We start from the raw sequence: 19134 nt of genomic DNA on the forward strand, positions 1-19134 counted from the left end.
ATGGATCGGGAGGAGAGGTGGCGTCAGGAAGACCAGCAGGCGACTCAAACCCTGCTTGGACTAATGAGGGAGCAAACGGACACGCTCCGGCGCCTTGTGGATGTTCTGCAGGAACGGAGGCAGGAGGACAGAGCCCCGCTGCAGTCCATCTCTAACCGCCCTCCCCGCCACCAAGTCCCATACTCCCCTCACCCAAAGTGCACAGAAGGAGAGGCGGCAGAGTCCCTGCTAACTCTCACTCCACCCCTGCAGAGAGCTCGAGCAGCAGAAGGCTCTCATTCCCCAAAATTTGACAAGTTCTTTCCTTCCCGCCTGACACAAGCCCCCGTCCAAGTTTCACTTTCCCAGTTCCATGTTTGGTTGATAATAAAAAATATGTTTCTGTTAACTACTGTTTCCATCATGTTCTTTTGGAGGAGGGGGGGATAGGGGGTTGGTAATTCGACAGGACAGTCACCTTTGGCAGGGTATATAGTCGGGGGCAGGCACAGCAGCAGGGCACATACATAGTGCAGTGATGCAGTGACTAGTTACCCTGGTTAGTCTGGGAGGTTGTTTTCATGTTATGTGGTGGGGGGTGGGTTGCTCTGTGACTTTGTGGCAGGGGAGGGCAGTTACAGATCTTAAGCGGCGGTCCTTAGGCAGGATCACAGAGCCACACAGCAGGGGATCTGTAACCGTCCTCCCCCTGCCACAAAGTCACATAGACCCCCCCATACACACAGTCCCTATCAGGAGGGGTGACAGGCTCCGTTGAAACAACCATCCCACCGCAGCGGAGCCTGTCAATCCTTGAGTTTAGAAGCTGCATTCGCGCCACTACAGTACACCCGCTCCGCACCACAGTCTGCGTCCCAGTTTTAAAAAATTCCCGCGAATACAGTATTAAAGAAAACGGTGTGCATTAACAAAGTAGAACTATTTTTATTTTGAAACGTGTGTTGGAAGTGGGGTGAAGGGGGTATGTAACTGGATAGGATAGTCAACATTAACTGGGCAAAGAAACGGGGGCAGGTTTAGCTTCTCAATACACAAACTTTAAAGTCACAGGTTACCCTGCTCACTCAGGAACTTTGCTTTCAAAGCCTTCCGGATGCACAGCGCTTCCCGCTGGTCTCTTCTAATCGCCCGGCTGTCTGGCTGTGAGTAATCAGCAGCCAGGCTATTTTCCTCAACCTCCCACCCCGCCATAAAGGTCTCCCCCTTGCTCTCACAGAGATTGTGGAGCACACAGCAAGCTGCAATAACAATGGGGATATTGGTTTCGCTGAGATCACAGCGAGTCAGTAAGCTTCTCCATCTCCCCTTGAGACGGCCAAAAGCACACTCCACCACCATTCTGCACTTGCTCAGCCGGTAGTTGAAGAGTTCTTTTTCAGTGTCCAGGGCGCCAGTATAGGGCTTCATGAGCCAGGGCATTAGCGGGTAGGCTGGGTCCCCGAGGATGACTATAGGCATCTCCACATCCCCAAGAGTTATTTTGTGGTCCGGGAAGTAAATACCTTGCTGCAGCCGTCTAAACAGACCAGAGTTCCTGAAAACACGAGCGTCATGAACCTTGCCCGGCCATCCCACGTAGATGTTGGTAAAACGTCCCCTGTGGTCCACCAGTGCTTGCAGCACCATGGAAAAGTAGCCCTTTCTGTTAATGTACTGGCTGGCCTGGTGTTCCGGTGCCAGGATAGGGATGTGAGTTCCATCTATGGCCCCACCGCAGTTTGGGAATCCCATCGCTGCGAAGCCATCTATGATCGCCTCCACGTTTCCCAGGGTGACTACCTTTGGCAGCAGTACATCAACGATTGCCTTGGCTACTTGCATCACAACAACCCCCACGGTAGATTTGCCCACCCCAAACTGGTTCGCGACTGACCGGTAGCTGTCTGGCGTTGCAAGCTTCCACAGGGCTATGGCCACTCGCTTCTGGACAGTCAGGGCTGCTCGCATCCGGGTGTCATTGCGCTTCAGGGCAGGGGACAGCAACTCACAAAGTTCCAGGAAAGTTCCCTTCCGCGTGCGAAAGTTTCGCAGCCACTGGGATTCATCCCAGACCTGCAGCACTATGCGGTCCCACCACTCAGTGCTTGTTTCCCGTGCCCAGAATCTCCTTTCGACGGCATCAACATGACCCATTGCCACCGTGATGTTCTCGGCGCTGGGTCCCCTGCTTTCTGAGAGGTCTGTGCTACTCTCAGACTTCAGGCCATCACCGCGTTGACGTAGCCTCCTCGCCTGACTTTTCTGCATCTGCCTCAGGGAAAGGTGGATGATAAGTTGCGAGGCGTTGAGAGCGGCCACAACTGCAGTGATGGTTGCAGCAGGCTCCATGCTCGCAGTGCTGTGGCGTCCGCGCTGTCACTGACTAGAAAAGTGCGCGAACTGATTTCCCGCCGGCGCTTTCAGGGAGGGAGGGCGGGAGTGATGGACGGATGACGACAGTTACCCAAAAGCACCCTGGACACCTTTTTTTTACCCAGAAGGCATTTGCGGCTCCACCCAGAATTCCAATGGGCAGCGGGGACTCCGGGAACTGTGGGATAGCTGACCACAGTGCACCACTTCCAATGTCGACGCTTTCCCCGTTAGTGTGGACTCACAAAGTCGAATTACTGTCCTTAGTGTGGACACACACGTTTGACTTTGCAATATCGATTCCAAAAATTCGATTTAAGTAAAATCGAACTACTCTCGTAGTGTAGACAAGGCCTAAGAAACTGAACAAAAACATAAAAAGAGAAAACACTTTCACTTGACCCCAAGAAGTGAACTGTTGTCCGAGACAACAGAAGACAAATTCTTCAGCAAACTAGATGCATCAGCTGAATTTTGACAGATGTCCTTGGACACTGAGAACACCAAAATCTACACTATCAACACACCACTTGGCAGACACTGCTTCCTAAGACTGCTTTTGGAATATGTTAAGTTCCAGAACTATTTTACCATACAATAAACCAGATGCAAGAGGGTCAAACAGGTGTTAAAGTGTACACTGATGACAAAGAACGAGGAGTACTTGTGGCACCTTAGAGACTAACAAATTTATTTGGGCATAAGCTTTCGTGGGCTAAAACCTACTTCATCGGATGCATGACATAATAATGATGACATAATAATTTGGGACAGCACGGCCATTGAACATTGAGAAGAGTACTGGAAATTGTGAACACTAATAACCTTAAGCTGAGTAAGTCCAAATGTCAATTTCAAACAAAGGAAATAACATACTCGGGAGAGAGACTGACCTCCAAGGGAATCTTGCCTGATGAATTAAAGAGTCAAGCAAGACTGATCATGCAGATACCTGAAAATGAAAAGGGAATTCAAAAGCTGCTAGGCATGTTAAACTATGTCAGCAAGTTCAGACTTAAATAGTGAGCTTGCACAACTCACCTAAGACACCTCTTCCACAAGGTCACCGAATGGGCATGGATGCCAGATCATGGAAGAAAATTCAATGATTTAAAGCACCTTCTAATTGCACACTGGAGCTAATTTTTGAACTATTAAAAGACATCACTCTCTCCACAAATGCTTTGAAAGGAGGGCTGGGAGCAGTACTATTACAGTGTCATGGAATGGATTGATTGCCAGTCTCAAATGCATCTAGGGCTTTGACAGCCACAGAGAAGATTTACACACAATTTGAAAAAGATACACTAGATCTGGTGCATGGATGTACAAGATCCCATGACTTTTTCTCTGGTGGTAGCTTTAAAGAAGAAGCTGATCACAACCACTGATTGCAATACACAAAAAAGGACTTGGAGAAGCACCATCAAGGATACAATGACTACTTCTGAAAATATAGAAATATTATATGATTCTGGAGTTTCAACATGGATACCACTTAGTAATGGCAGGCATACTGTCAAGAGCACATGCTCTACCTGAAAATACACAGCCTGATGATCTGGAATAAGCAGGAAACATACATGTGAACATGATAAAACATGCCATGTGCTGTATCTCCAGGCATGTGGGATGAACTGGAGACAGAAACAGCTAAAGATGAAATGCTGAATGTAGTGATAACAGTGATAAGGAGGGATAAAATCCCACTTACATGTTTGTTATAAAAATGAGCTTTTAGCTATTTCTGGCGTGTTCTTGAAAGGAACAAAGATTGTGGTTCCCACAGTGATGAGAAGGAAAATATTGGAATGAATACATGAAGGACACCTGGGAATGACTAAATCAAAAAGAAGAGCTAGAGAAGTTGTATTCTGGCCACAGATGAATAGTGACATTGAAAAAATAGTGAGCACATGTGGATCATGTCAGAAGTTCAGCAATTCCCAGCAGAAAGAACCAATGATATTACACAAACAATTCACAATTCCTTGGGACAAAGTTGGAACTGACATGTTCAGGTTGGGAAGGACACACTCACCTGCCTGTAATGGACTATTACACCAGTTTCCAAATAGTCATCACACTTGAAGATACCACCGCATCAACAGTTGTCAGGCACATTAAATCTGAATTTGTATATCATGGAATTCAAAAACTAGTAATAACTGACAATGGACCACAGTTCAAGAATAGGGAATTCTTGAACTTTGCTAAAATGTATGACATCTAGAGCCCATCCCCAAGCCAATGGATTAGCTGAAAGTGAAGTATGTATAGTAAAGAACATGCTCAAAAAGGCAATGGATGGAAGAGAAGATCCATATTTAGCAGTATTCAAGTATAGGGCAACACCGCTGCAATGTGGGAAGTCGCCTTCTGAACTCCTCTACAGACATATAAATACTCAATGACTAGACATGGGACAAAAACAATGGCTGAATAAGGAGTCTCTGATAGTAAAGAAAAGATTGGGAAAGTACAATCAGACAAAATATTACAATAAAAGGAGCAAGACCTCTTCCACAATTTAAATTTAAAGACTCATTGAGAACTTAACATGGGCACTGACCAGTCAGTGCTGCACTGATCATCATAATCAGTGATTACAGATGAAAACAAAAAACCTTACAAAAGAATCATAAACATCTGCTCAAGACGCTCGACAACTTGACCAAGACAAATGAAGTGAGAGCAGATATACAAGTTGAAAACATACAACTGATCCTGTTATTGACCATAAACCTTAACAGTCTGTTACAGACAAGGATTTGCCTAAAGGTTTGCAATACAGATCAGGGAGATTGCTGAAATGCCCTAAGAGACTGATCGAGACATATTAGTGCTATATTTAAGCAACCAGAAGAGTTGTCACTTCTTGTATTTGTACTAGTTTGATAGTTTAATTTAATGTTTTAGTTCTGTTGGGAAATTTTTTTAAAAAGGGAAGACGTGCTATGGAGTAAGTGCTCCAGGAACTGCAGAGATGCCCCACTTCCTGTACACTCTAGATGCAGTCTTTGGTTTCCTAGAACACACCTTCTGCTGGGGCAGAAACAAAGGAGCCCAGGATAGGGCAGATGCAGTCTGCAGCTACACAGAACAGTAGAGTTTTGTTACCTCATTTCTGTACATAATTCCTGTTTCTTCATAAAGAGTTTATCTTGAAACCAGTCTGCTCATCAGTAAGATACAACAGCATCCAGGCCATGAGTCTCAGCATCCACGTCTGGTCTGGATGCAGGACTAGTCCCTTCGACTGAGTGATCACATCTGTGTGTATTGGACGTGTGATTGAGGGCTCTGTTGACAGGTTCATGAGGTCGGAATACCAGAATTGTCTGGGCCATGCTATGGCTGTCATTATTAGGGCTGTGTCCTGCATAATCTTCTTGAGGATTCTCTTTATCAAGGAAATTGGAGGGTAGGCATACATAAGCCCTCCTAGCAGGAACTCAGCTGATTCTGGTCACAGTTGCCTGGCAACCCAGTGAGACCAGCTGGACCCCATAAATCTTCACTAAGTGACTGTGCTCCCTGATTGGCAGAACAGCCAGCAGATCATCATTTAAGCCTTGTAGCAACAACAACACAGCATCTGCTCAATGAGTTCTACACCTGCGGCTGTGCCAGATCTGCTTCCTGTACTGGTCCTTGCTTCAAGACTATGCCTGTTCCCACTCCAGCCCTAGCCTTTACCTTCTTCTGAACCCACTGGCTCCAACCTCTGGCTTGTCTCCTGACCACAACTTCAGTTCTGTTCTGTCTCCTGTTCCGCCCACTAGCTTGCACTGCCTATACCCCATATGTGACACCAAGTGATCTTGAGATCAGAAAAGCATTGAACCGAGAGCTGGGATTTGCTCTCCTTCGTGGTGGTGAAGTGGGACTTCCTCAATGACAAATAGGCTCTGGAACTCAGCGTGGACCATCAGCTTTCTGGAGCACTCAGAAATGGTAGGGTCTGTTCAAGCAGTCTTCTCACCTTTGGGACTTAAGAAGTCTTTATGGATCTCTCAAGGAGTAAGAACTTTAGGTAAAACTCTCTGGACATTTGGGTCCTTTTTTAAAAGGAGCAGCATGCACAGCTCTTGCATAGTAGATGTGCAAGGGGTCCATTATTGATGGATGTGTGGACCCTGCTGCTGCACACTAAAAATCCTGCTTAATCTAGTCTAGGTTAGGACTCTATTATAGAGCACAGCAGCAGGGTCCACATGGACACCTACATGTGCAGCAGGTTAGTGTATGGTAGATTTACATCCCCACTTGCTGTGAACTAAATGTCTGTGTAGACAAGCCCACAGAGATAGGAGGCTGAAAATGGAATGAGAATTTTAAGACTTCTCCAACAAAAACTGTGTATTCCTTCTTCAGGGACAGTCAAAATCTACTGAGTAACTATCTAGAGAAAACCAGTTGCAGGACTCTCTCACAGGAGAGGACTGTCAGTTTGTCTTGTAAAGTCCCTGATAGTCCTTGCCAAGTCAACAGCATGTAGTTGCAAAATGTTCATAAGGAAAAATCTGTAAGATTGGAAAATCCTGCTTCAGAGCTTTCTTCATTCTGCCATCCTTAAAAGGGGCATTGACAGTCTCTTTAGAAGTCTTTGTCCCACTGGGCCAGGAAAGATATGGGTCTAAAACACAAATTATGGCAGGCCTAATGCTTGTTATGTCAAAACTTATTCTCAATGGGGCAACGTTATTATGGCACCGAGCCTCCAGTCTCGTTCCACTAGAGTTTTACAAAGCACCAATAGTTCTTCTTCAGGTGATTGTTCACGTCAATTCCAATTAGGTGTGCACACGCCGCATGCCCGGTTGTCAAACTTTTTCCCTTAGCAGCTCCCGTGGGGTCGGCCAGGGAGCCCCGTGGAGTGGTTCCCTCAAGGCGCTCAATATATGACCCTGCTGACCTGACCCCCGTTCAGTTCCTTCTTACCGTCTGTGGTGGCATTGGAACTGCATTAGCTTGCTCACCTGCAAGTCTTCCCTTAGCCATTCTTAGTTTTCTTTTTTGAAATATTTCTTTATTTTCTTGTGATAGTTATTGTTACTAGTATAGTCGGTGAGTGGATCGTTCCCCTCACCCCGCCTTGCGCTCCGGGGCATGCCTCAAGCCCAAGGATTTAAATCTTGCGTTCTATTCAAGAAGACTATGCCAAACAGTGACCCTCACGACTCGTGCTTGAGGTGTCTTGGGGAGGCGCACCAGTCCGCGCATTGCAAGATCTGCAAGGCTTTGAAGCCTAGGACTAGGAAGGAACGCGACTTCCGTTTGAAACAACTACTGATGGAAGCCACACTCCGTCCTGCGGCACCCGACCGCCAAGTCCCAGGCTCGAGCTCAGTGCGCAGCACCCCAGTGTCGGTTCATGAACCAGTACCGAGGAAGGACTCTGGTGCTAGAGATCCCTGGTACTGAAGATTCCCTGAACCGCAGCACAGTGTGGCACCCCGGCACCGGTCAACGTCTCCGGTGTCCCTTAACCACCACAAGAAAGCCGACAGAAGGAGCTCTCCTCAGAGAGCAAGACCATCAGGGGAGACCTTGCTGCCCCAGAGGAAGAACTTAACTTCCAAACAGCAAGACCCCGTGCGGTTGACTCCGGCAACCCAGTCGACACCATTGAATCCAGCACCCAGTTACTCTCAGGCAGGGCTTGAATTGGTGGAGGAGTTGGAAGCTCCCTCCATCCCAGATATTTTCGAGGTGGCAAGGGACCACGTAGAAAGTACTCTATCTCAGCCCCCTGCTGTTAGAGACAAGCCCCTGGCACCATCTACACGGATGCTATCTAGGGGCTAACCAGCCCTGATGAGGCCAACTTCCTCTCCACACCGGCACCATTCATGGCACAGTTCCTGGTCTTCTTCACCCCTGGCACCGGCCCCAGTACATGACAGCAAGACCCAGGGAATGTGTCGCTCGGAATCTCCAGCACTGGGGAATTGGCACCAGTCACAATCACCCTCTATCATGATACGGCCCCGGAACATAGGAGCCGCTCCCCAGCACCAGACTTGCAGCACTGGTTTTAGTCGCAGGAAAGCCAACACCGTTCATCTACACAGTTGTTGCAGCACCGATCTCCGACTTCCTCCTCTCGGCACTGAACACTGGTGCAGGGATCCTTGGCACTGCTGTGCTCATTGCCCTCAGGATCCTTGGACTCTGAGGACAGCATCTGCTACTTACAGCATAGCAGGCACAGGTCGGACAAGCGTGGGAGACACGCTCCTTCGTCCTGGCAACCTCAATGGCCACCCGCTGCACAATGGCCCTTCTGGACCCCCCGGGCTTACCATCAGGCCCAGGGTACCCCTTCCAGGGTTTCTAGGTCCATTATATTGGGGCATCACCAGGCACAGTCACTGGTAGACAGAACTGCTCCTCATACCATAGAGGCGGCTTTCCAGACCGCCCCTGCATACTACAGAGGGCACATCGGAACCGGCCCCAGATCCACCCTCATCCAAGGTCCCGTCAGTCCATGCTGAGCCACTTGGCACCAACGCAGCCCAGGACCAACCTGAGCACATGGTGGGCCATGATGACCCTGTGTCTCCACTGGCCTCTTCTTCGTCTTTGCCTAATGAGGAAGTGGCAGGGGCCTCAACTTCAGGTCCTCCGCCCATCGACCACAGGGCCCACCAGGACCTATTCTGCCACATCGCCCGTAATATGCGCCTACAGATGGAGGAATCATTGAGCCAGAGGACCTGGTGGTGGACATTCTTATGCCGGAGGGCCCTTCCAGAGTGGCGTTGCCAGTAATTAAGACTATTGGCAACAATTATAGTGCTTTGTGGCAGACTCCAGCCTCCATTCCACCGACTGCCAGGGGTGTGGAAAGAAAATACTTTGTTCCCTCTAAGGGCTATGAATTTTTGTTCTCTCACCCACACCCTTGCTCCCCGGTGGTCTCTGCAGTGAATGAGAAGGAGTGTCAGGGTCAACAAATACCAGCTCCTAAGGCCAAAGAGGCCAAACAGATGGACCTCTTTGGCAGGAAAATTTATGCCGCATAGGGTCTACAGCTGAGGATAGCTAACCAGCAAGCTATCCTCAGCAGGTATAATTTTAACTCATGGGACTCCATGTCAAAATATAAGGAGTTATTTCCCACTGACTCAAAGGCTGAGTTCTCAGCTCTGGTCGAGGAGGGGAAGGCAGTTGCCAGGACATCCCTGCAGGCTCCACTTGACTCGGTTGACTCCGCGACACATACCATCACCTCAGGGATGGTCATGAGGAGAACACCTTGGCTCCAAGCATCTGGGCTTCCCCCGGATGTTCAGCAGACCCTGCAGGACCTTCCCTTTGAGGGTGCAGGGCTGTTTTCTGACCAGACTGATTCAAGGCTTCACAGCCGTAAGGACTCCAGGGCAACCATGAAATCTCTGGGGATGAACACACCTGCCCCACCCTGAGAAAGCCCTTTAAGCCTCAGCCGGTGCAACAGCAGAGGCAATACCAACACAGCCCTTGGCAGGATACTTACCTGGAGACAGGAATTCATGGTGTAGGCCTTCCAACTCTCCCTCAGGCCAAGGGCAGAGCCCAACCAAGCCATCATCGGGACCCAAGCAAGGGGTTTGAAGGGACGCCCGAGGATGGCGTACCAGCCACCACTACAGATCCTTCCCCATGTTTTTTGAACCGTCTATCCCACTTCTACCATGCATGGTCCCATATAACATCGGACCACTGGGTTCTTCGCACAGTAGAAGTGGGATATTATCTCCAATTCTGCTCCTCCCTTCCCTCCCACCCCTCTTCACGGACCCCCTCATGATCAACTCCTTATCCAGGAGGTGCAGGCGCTCCTCGCCATGGGAATGGTGGAGGAGGTTCTAAGGAGCTAAGGGGCAAGTGATTCTACTCCCATTATTTCCTAATACCCAAGGCAAAGGGGGTGTCTCAGACCCATCTTAGACCTGCGAGGACTCAATCAGTTCATGGTAAAGTTAAAGTTCCGCATGGTCTCCCTGAGCACAATTATCCCTTCTCTGGATCCGGGGAACTGGTACGCTACCCTTGACATGAAAGACACATACTTGCACATAGCCATCTGGCCATCCCACAGACACTTTCTGAGGTTCGTTGTCAACCACATACATTATCAGTTCACGGTGCTCCCATTTGGGTTATCAACAGCCCCCTGCCCTTGGCCTGAGGGAGGGTTGAAAGGCCTACGCCATGAATTCCTGCCCCTCTGGCGGTAAGTATCCTGCCTAGGGCTGGGTTGGTATTGCCTCTGCTGTTGGACCGGCTGAGGCTTAAAGGGTGTTCACCAAATATATGTCAGTTGTCTCAGCCTTTCTCCAAAAGAGACAGGTGCAGGTGTACCTCTACTTAGATGATTGGCTCCTGCGAGGGTGCTCCAGGGAACAGGTGGAGTCCCCTGTCCGGTTAGTCAGAGAGACCTTCCAGAGGCTGGGTCTCCTCCTCAATATAGACAAATCAACTCTGTCACCCACCCAATAAATAGAATTCATTGGGGTGGCGCTGGACTCAGTTCAGGCAAAAGCCATCCTGCCACAACCCAGATTCCAAACAAACACTGTCACATGTCATTCAGATGCTCAGACAATACCCCACCACCACCGCGAGGACATGCCTCAGCCTCTTGGGACACATGCCAGTATGCACCTATGTGGTGCGGCACACCAGGATGAGACTCCGACCATTCCAGGCATGGCTCGCTACGGCTTATCACCTGGGTCGGGACAGTCTAGATTCGGTAGTAACAGTACCGCCACGAGTCCTAGGCAGCCTAGGATGGTGTTGGACACTCGCATGATCTGCGAAGGAGTCTCATTCACCACCCCTCAACCATCCATGACCTTCATAACGGACGAGTCAGACCTCGGTTGGGGGGCACACCTAGGACACTTACAGACTCAAGGCATGTGGTCGCAGTCCGAGATCCTGCTCCACATTAACATAAAGGAACTCAGAGTGGTAAGAGTAGCCTGCCAAATCTTCCATACAGTATTGCAAGGTCACTGCGTGGCGGTGCTGACCAACAACACCACCGCCATGTTCTACATAAACAAGCAGGGCGGAGCCTGCTCCTCCCCTCTCTGTCAGGAGGCTCTCCACCTGTGGGAGTTTTGTGTAGCCCACTCCATTCACCTGGAGGCATCCTATCTTCCAGGAGCACGCAACGAGCTTGTAGACCACCTCAGCAAGTCATTTTGCAATCACGAGTGGTCTATCCGGACGGACATCACCCACTCCATCTTCCAGATGTGGGGATTTCCCCAGGTGGACCTATTCGCCACAAGGAGCAACAGGAAGCGTCCAACATTTTGCTCCTTCCAAGCACACAGCCCAGGATCAATCTTGGATGCGTTCATGATATAATGGAGGAACCACCTACTGTATGCCTTCCCTCTGATACCACTTGTCCACAAAGTTCTCCTCAAGATCTGCAGGGACAAATCAGAGATAATTCTGCTCGCTCCAACATGGCCACGTCAACATTGGTACACCACACTTCTGGAGCTGTCAGTCAGCATCCCCATTGCGCTGTGGCTCCTTCCCGATCTAATTACATAGGACCACGGCCGCCTGCTTCACCCAGACCTCCAGTCCCTGCACCTCACGGCCTGGAAGCTTCATGGTTAAACGCAAGGGAACTCCAGTGCATGGAATTGGTGAGGGAGGTGCTCCTTGGTAGCAGTAAACCTTCCACCAGAGCCACCTACATGGCCAAATGGAAACGTTTTTTTGTGCTGGTAATCTCAGTCGAGTATCTCCACTCCAGGCATCTATACCATTCATCCTAGACTACTTCCTACACCTGAAGCGGCAAAGCCTGTCCAGATTATCTATCAAGGTGCACCTCGCAGCCAACTCAGCTTTCCAACCCAGAGAGTTGGGGCATTCAGTCTTCACCAATCCTATGGTGGGCCGTTTCCTTAAGGGCCTGGAACGCTTACACCCTCAGTCTCGCCCACCGATACTGACTTGAGACCTCAATCTGGTCCTAGCTAGGCTTATGGGAGCCCCATTCAAACCACTCGCTACATGTTCCCTTCTGTATCTCTCGTGGAAGGTAGCCTTTCTGGTTGCAATCAGATTGGCCAGGAGGGTATCGGAGCTAAAAGCATTAACCTCTGACCCCCCCCTCCACACACACACACACTCTTCCACAAGGACAAGTCGCACCCAGCTTCTCTCTCCAAGGTGGTATCCCAATTCCACCTCAGCCAGGACATTTTTCTACCCGTTTTCTATCCCAAGCCACATGCCAATGCACAGGAGTAGAAGTTCTACTCATTAGATGTGTAGAGGCCGTTAGAGTTCTACACGGAACGCACAAAGCCTTTCAGGAAGTCAAACCAGCTGTTTGTAGCAATGGCAGACCAGAGAAGGGACTTCCGGTCTCCTCACAGCACATCTCTTCCTGGATTACGGACTGTATCTGTGCCTGCTATGACCTCGCCAAGGTCCCAGCCCCAGCTATAATGGCTCACTCGACAAGGGCTCAGGCCTCTTCCACCACTTTCCTGGCCCAGGTGCCCATCCAAGAGATCTGCAGAGCGGCTACCTGGTCCTCGGTGCATACCTTTGCCACCCACTATGCCATCACACATCTGGCTAGAGATGATGCAGCTCTCGGTAAAGCAGTGCTCCAGTCAATGATTCCTTAACTCCAACCCCACCCCCGTGGGAGAGCTTGGGAGTCACCTAATTGGAATTGACGTGAACTCAAAGAAAAAAAAAAAGACAGTTACTCACCTTCTTGTAACTGTTGTTATTCGAGAGGTGTTGTTCACGTCCATTCCAATACCCACCCTCCTTCGCCTTTGTCGGAGTAGCCGGCAAGAAGGAACCAAAGGGGGGTTGGGTTGGCAGGGTCATATATTGAGAGCCATGAGGGAGCCACTCCAGCGGGCTTCCAGCGGGCTTCCAGGCCGACCTGATGGGAGCTGCTAAGGGAAAAAGTTTCTGATGACCATGCACTCAGTGCACGCACACCTAATTGGAATGGATGTGAACAATACCTCTCAAAGAACAACAGTTACAAGAAGGTGAGTAACCGTCTTTTATCTTCATATACTTACTAAGCATTATTGCTTAGATTTGGCTTTTAAACAGGAGCAGATTTAATTTACTAGTATTACAGAACCTTTTCCTGGTCTAGAGGGTACACAAGCTCTCCCTTCCCATAAAGTGACTTAATTTGGCTAAGTTGAGTCCCAAAGGAGAAGATATATTCAGGGAGTGTTTGGGAAAGGCTGTTTGTGCAAAACCCAGCTAAAGTGTTACCTGTGAGGTTCTGAGATGTTAACATTTTAGTAATGGAAGAAAAGTTCCCATGGCAAAATAAATGGCACTACGGCTAACTTTGGGGTAAATGAATTAGTGCCAGACTGGAGAGATGCTGTGGCATTTACTATTACACAAACTGAAATTCTGCATTTTGAGTAAAATACTTAGGGACCAAATACATATATAGAATGTTTAGAACAGTGCTTGACTGTTCCCAGCTTTGTGCAGGTATACAGGTGGGTGGAGATAGAATACAAGGATCCTTCATTTACTAGTGTCCCTGGTCTGAGGATGAATACAAGGACTGTTCTAAGATAATTCTTAATAGTTAATAGTGCTAGCTTCCCAGAGTGGATAGGAAGAATCCAGGTCCTCCAATGTTTTATACACTCTGCTAGCCCAGTTCAGGCAGAGTGAGCATCTTGTCAAACAGTACTGCAGTAATTGCACTCTAGGAGGCACTGTATACGCCTGAAAAACAATATTACCTGAGGTTCCCACTGGGGTGGTAAATCTCCTCATAGCTGTCTAGCATGGGTTGGGGCTTAGAACTACATTTGGATAACCTCAAAGTATGCTGTCAATTTGTAAAAGCAACACGTGTTTACATCATAATTTTAAGTCTGATGAGCTCCTAGAGGATTAAATAATGCAGGATGCACAATATGGAAATGCAGCTACAATGCACAAGACTCCTATTTTTGATGAACATGCCTCACTACTCTTAGCTATCAGCTACATGTATCCTTAGCACGTTATCTTTTAGTAATAATATTGTACTAAATGGTTTAATTGTGATGGTTAATGTTATTTCTCTGGATTTATAGAAAAATAAAAAGTAGCACTCATCCAGAGCACTAGGCACGCTGACCCACATTACAAGAACAAAAAACACTAAATAGCTGACTCCCCCAGCTCTGAAAGTCAACAGAACTTTACTGCTTACAGAACAATAAAAAATTAAAGCTAACTTAAAGGTTAACTGTGAAGATGTTTGTCTGCAATATTCCAAAAGAAGAAAAGAGCATATGGTCGTTTTCATGTAATTTAACACTATACTTTAAAAAAAAAGTTTAGATCAATTTTCTAAGACAAAAGCAAGCTAAAAAGATAATTTTTAAATATTGTTTTTCTCAGAACGGTGCTAAAATGATTTCCACAGTTTCCCTAGCCAGATTAGCACTAACTGTGCTATCAATCTCTTCACAAACTATAGACTATAGTGCTATAGACTACAGACTGGTCCTGGAAAAAAATATCAACTGTATTGTGCTTTTTTTGCCTTTTATGGTGTATGCTTAGATAAAACAGGTTAGTTTTTAAACTTAAGGCTTGTCATAAACTTAGCCTTATGAATGCAAGGTCCTTTTAAACCAACCAATTTTAAAAAAAAAATCTTAGACAAGAGTAATTGCACATCACTTTCTCACTAGCCATGCAAAAGTAATTTATTTTAATAATACTCAATTATAAATTACTTGTGAACCAACATCTCCTTTCAATACAAGGGCATCTGTAAAGGAAATCCATTGCGAGTGAGACATATTATACAACACACTTACACACACACTACATTTTTCCTATTATAATATTAGCATGTTCTTAAAATCTTCCAACATTATGACTGGGAAAAAAACCCTCTGCATATGACTAACTTTATTTACAAACAGTGCTGAAAAATATGGATTATACCATTTTCTGATAGCTGGCACATTTCAAGTCTTTGCGGAGCAGAAAATATAAGTAATTTGTTTGCTTCTTCCAATGCACTTGTATACCATTTCTTTTTTCTCTTGCATTGTTCTGGCTATGGAAATAAAAAGAAACTTTTACTAAATATCTTACCGTTACTCCATTTTTCTACACTTTTCATGAGTCAAAAAAAACAAACAAAAATATAGTACTTCAAAAATATTAAATGACTAAAAAAGAATTCTAGACAGCAAAGCATTTAGATTAACTCAGAGAGGTTCAATTCAAGATAAATGCTCCTGTATCTATTTCTTGTAAATTACTCTGGGTGCAAAAGGATAGAAATTTTCTAGTATTTTTTTTTTTTTTGTAATTGGGCCCCTTTCAACATAGAATGTGCATTCCAAAGTGCTGCAGAGAGCCCAGTTCTGTAGCTCTTTATAGTGTTTAACTTCCTACTTAATGAAATCAACATTTCGAGTCTATGCGGACTGCAGATGGAAACCCAAAAATGATCTTCATTCACCAGAATACTTACAATATCATTCATAAACCCTTTATGAAGCACTCCTATAGAAAGTTTGTCCTGATCTATAACAAGATGTGACTACATAATATTTAATTTTTATCTGAAAGAATTACCTGACTACAGTATTAATGCAGTCTTGTAAAAATGTACTAAGCCAGGAAATACCTACTATTCCAGTCTGTGTTTGTAAGATTTGTGTAAACTTTGCAAATGTAGCCTACTTGTATTGGGAGACAGGAAGTGCTCTCTGGGCTAGTTATTTGGAGAGGAGAAAATGAGATGATGTGGTGATTGTGTGGGTAAGCAGAAGGAAGGAAGAAGAGAGAACATGTGTTTGTGGAAGGAGGATGTGGTGATGCTGGAAGGAGTGCTGCCACTGGGGGAAGGTGAAATGGTAGAGGCTCCAAAAGGATGCCACACAGCATGATTAAGGTAGGTCTGTTGAAGACTCTCTTGAGGCTTCTTGGATATCCTCCTCCAGCTCTTTTTAGCCTTGATCTATCCTCACCTATATTTAGGGTGACCAGACGTCCCGATGAAATCGAGACTGTACTGATATTTCGTTGTTTGTCCTGCATCCCGACCGATGTATGGTCAGGACACTATTTGTCCCGATATTTTGCACTCCAGCTTTTGTTGTTGTTGTTGTTGCTTTGGCCCGCCCCCCCTATGTGTCCCAATATTATGTTCTTTTCATCTGGTCACCCTACCTATATTCTGGATGCAGAGCTCTAGGAAGAGAATGAAACACTAAGAAGAGTACAGATGACTGCATTTTTGAGAGGGCTACTATTCCTAGAGCAGCTGGCAGCACAGTCTACAGATTAAGCACCAGATTCCAGCCAACTGCTCAAGTAATTTACTTGCTGTGGATGAGTAGAAGCGGCAATACTGCATATATGGAAACACTGAACATTTTAAATGCAGAAGTGATTGAAAAGAGAGGTCTGAGAAAAAATGGTTACTAACCTTTCTGTAACTGTTGTATTTGAGATACATTACTTATGCCCATTCCAATGTAGGTGTGTGCTCGCCCCGAGCACAGCCGCCAAAAATTTTTCCCTCAGTAGTATTCATTGGGTCAGCTCTGGTGCCCCTTGGAGTTGCGCAGTCATAGTGCCAGTATAAAGGGTCCTGCCAAACCACAGCTCCCTCATCTCCTTCTTGCCAGCCAACTCCAATAGAGGGATAGGAGGGAAGGTCTTGGAATGGACAAGAGCAACGCATCTTGAAGAACAAATTACGGAAAGGTTAGTAACCATTTTTTCTTTCTTGCATGCTTGCTCATGTGCATTCCAATATAGGGGACTCCCAAGCAGGTGCAGGGTTCAGAGTTTATTGACATGCTGATTGCAACACGACTCGGCCAATTACATCATTGTCTCTACCCTGTTGAGTGATGGCGTAGTGAGAAGCAAAAGTGTGAACTGATGACCACATTGCTGCTCTATAAATGTCCTGCATAAGAACTTGTGCTATGGATGCTGCCAAAGATGCTTGGGCCCTTGTGGAATGTACTATCAGGGCAGGAGGGGCAGGGACCTTTGCCAGGTCATCGCATGTGCAGATGCAGGGTATGATCCATGATGAATTTCTCTGGGCTGAGACGGAAAGACCTTCCATTCTGTCTGCAATGGCCATGAATAGCTGAGTAGTTTTCCAAAATGCAGGGCCGGCCCACGACATTTTGGCACCTGAGGCAGGGGGCTCAAATAACACCCCCCATGCCACGTCCCTTGGGCCAAAACTTTGAAAGGTCTCAATTCTGCCTTCTTCCTATTCTATTCATCTCATGGTACTGCTCTGCTACCTACCCCAATAAAGGAGAACCAACAACTTAAAATGCCTTGTTCAAAATTTTTAAGTAGCATGTAACTTTCAAACACCTGAACAGCAAATGTAACTTTTCTTGTCTGCAAAGTAAACACTGGCATTTTTATCTGTTTGATATTCAAAGTGGTGCTTTCTGTGCCTTCTTCGTTGCAAAGATTTGAACTGCTTCCTGAAGGTCCACAGTCTGGGCCAGCTCATGCTCTATTGAGATGGTTGCAAGGCCAACCAGCCTCTCCTGTGTCATTGTGGAGCATAGATGTGTTTTTATTAACTTCAGCTTGGAGAAGCTACGTTCTCCAATGGCAACTGTTACAGGAAGTGTTAGAAGTATGCGCAGAACAACAAAAGCATTTGGAAAGAGGGTGGTCATCTTATTTGTGCACATATATTCCAGAACAGCCTTTGGAGTTGATCCTGCTGAAATGTATCTTGAAAGGGCTTTCAGTTTATCACCTAAATCACTCGCATCAATATCGCACATGTCATCATGTGTCAACACTGTCTCTAATGCCCTGCATTGCTGGAATAGGTCTTCTTCAGGTATAGTGAGGAGTTTGGGAATATCATACAACATCCCAAATATACTGCTGTGTTCCTTGAACTGCATGAAACGTTCAACTGACTGTACTGCACAATCTAGCCCTGGTTAAAGAATTCAACTTTGAATTGTTGTTTGGGGTCTCTTATGGGATTATCCCGTGCCTCGTAATCAAAATGTCATCTTCATCCGTGATGCTTGTATTCTTGAATGGGTGGGAAAATAGCTTCAGTGTGAAGTTCCTCTGCCAACTTTTGTGCACTCTTCAGAACGTTTTGAAATCCCTCATCTGACTGGAAAGGCTGTAGGTATGACTTTGCTTTGTCCAGTTGTTCCATTGCTCCAGATATATCCAGGTCAACACCTTGGAGTCTCCTGCTTACAACATTTATTTCAAACAGTATGTCATGCCACAACACTAAGCCCCACCGAAATTTGAAGTGATTTATGTTTCTGGTGATTCCATTTGCCTCTGCCACTGTTCTCCCACGAACCGTTCCTGTCATAGCATTATCCTCCATAATGGCAATATGGCATCATCTATCTTCCCAATTTGGTGTTTAATAGGCTTTATCGCCTCCACTCGACTTTCCCATCATGTGGCACTCAGTGGTTTCAGTGTCAGAGAGGATATTCCCAGATGTTGCTTCAAAATTTGCCATCGATGAGTTGATGCAGAGAAAAATACATAAATGCTTTGAATTACATTAAAAAAATTCAGCATGGGACACAAAAAGCATGAGGGTTTAACTGTTGGATCCATGTCTGCACTTCTCTGTTCTTTCCTCTCATGTTGGCACCATTATCGTAGCCCTGACCTCTCATGTCAGCTATCACAATTCCCATATCGTCCAGCTTTTTAAGAAGCACATTTGTTATACCAGCTCCTGTAGTATTATCA

General features: G+C 46.5%; 1 protein-coding gene across 1 annotated transcript in view; it reads right to left on the minus strand.

Annotated features, from left to right (window-relative positions):
* The window catches only part of ZCWPW2 (zinc finger CW-type and PWWP domain containing 2), a 104260-nt gene that overhangs the window by 48838 nt on the left and 36288 nt on the right, over positions 1–19134 (minus strand). Inside the window, exon 3 of the mRNA XM_054019598.1 lies at positions 15334–15448. Within this exon, the coding sequence (XP_053875573.1) occupies positions 15334–15448 (115 nt within the window). The remainder of the gene's footprint in view (positions 1–15333; positions 15449–19134) is intronic.

The sequence above is a fragment of the Malaclemys terrapin genome, chromosome 2 (genome assembly GCF_027887155.1).
Source record: "Malaclemys terrapin pileata isolate rMalTer1 chromosome 2, rMalTer1.hap1, whole genome shotgun sequence".
NCBI classification, from domain to species: Eukaryota; Metazoa; Chordata; order Testudines; family Emydidae; genus Malaclemys; species Malaclemys terrapin.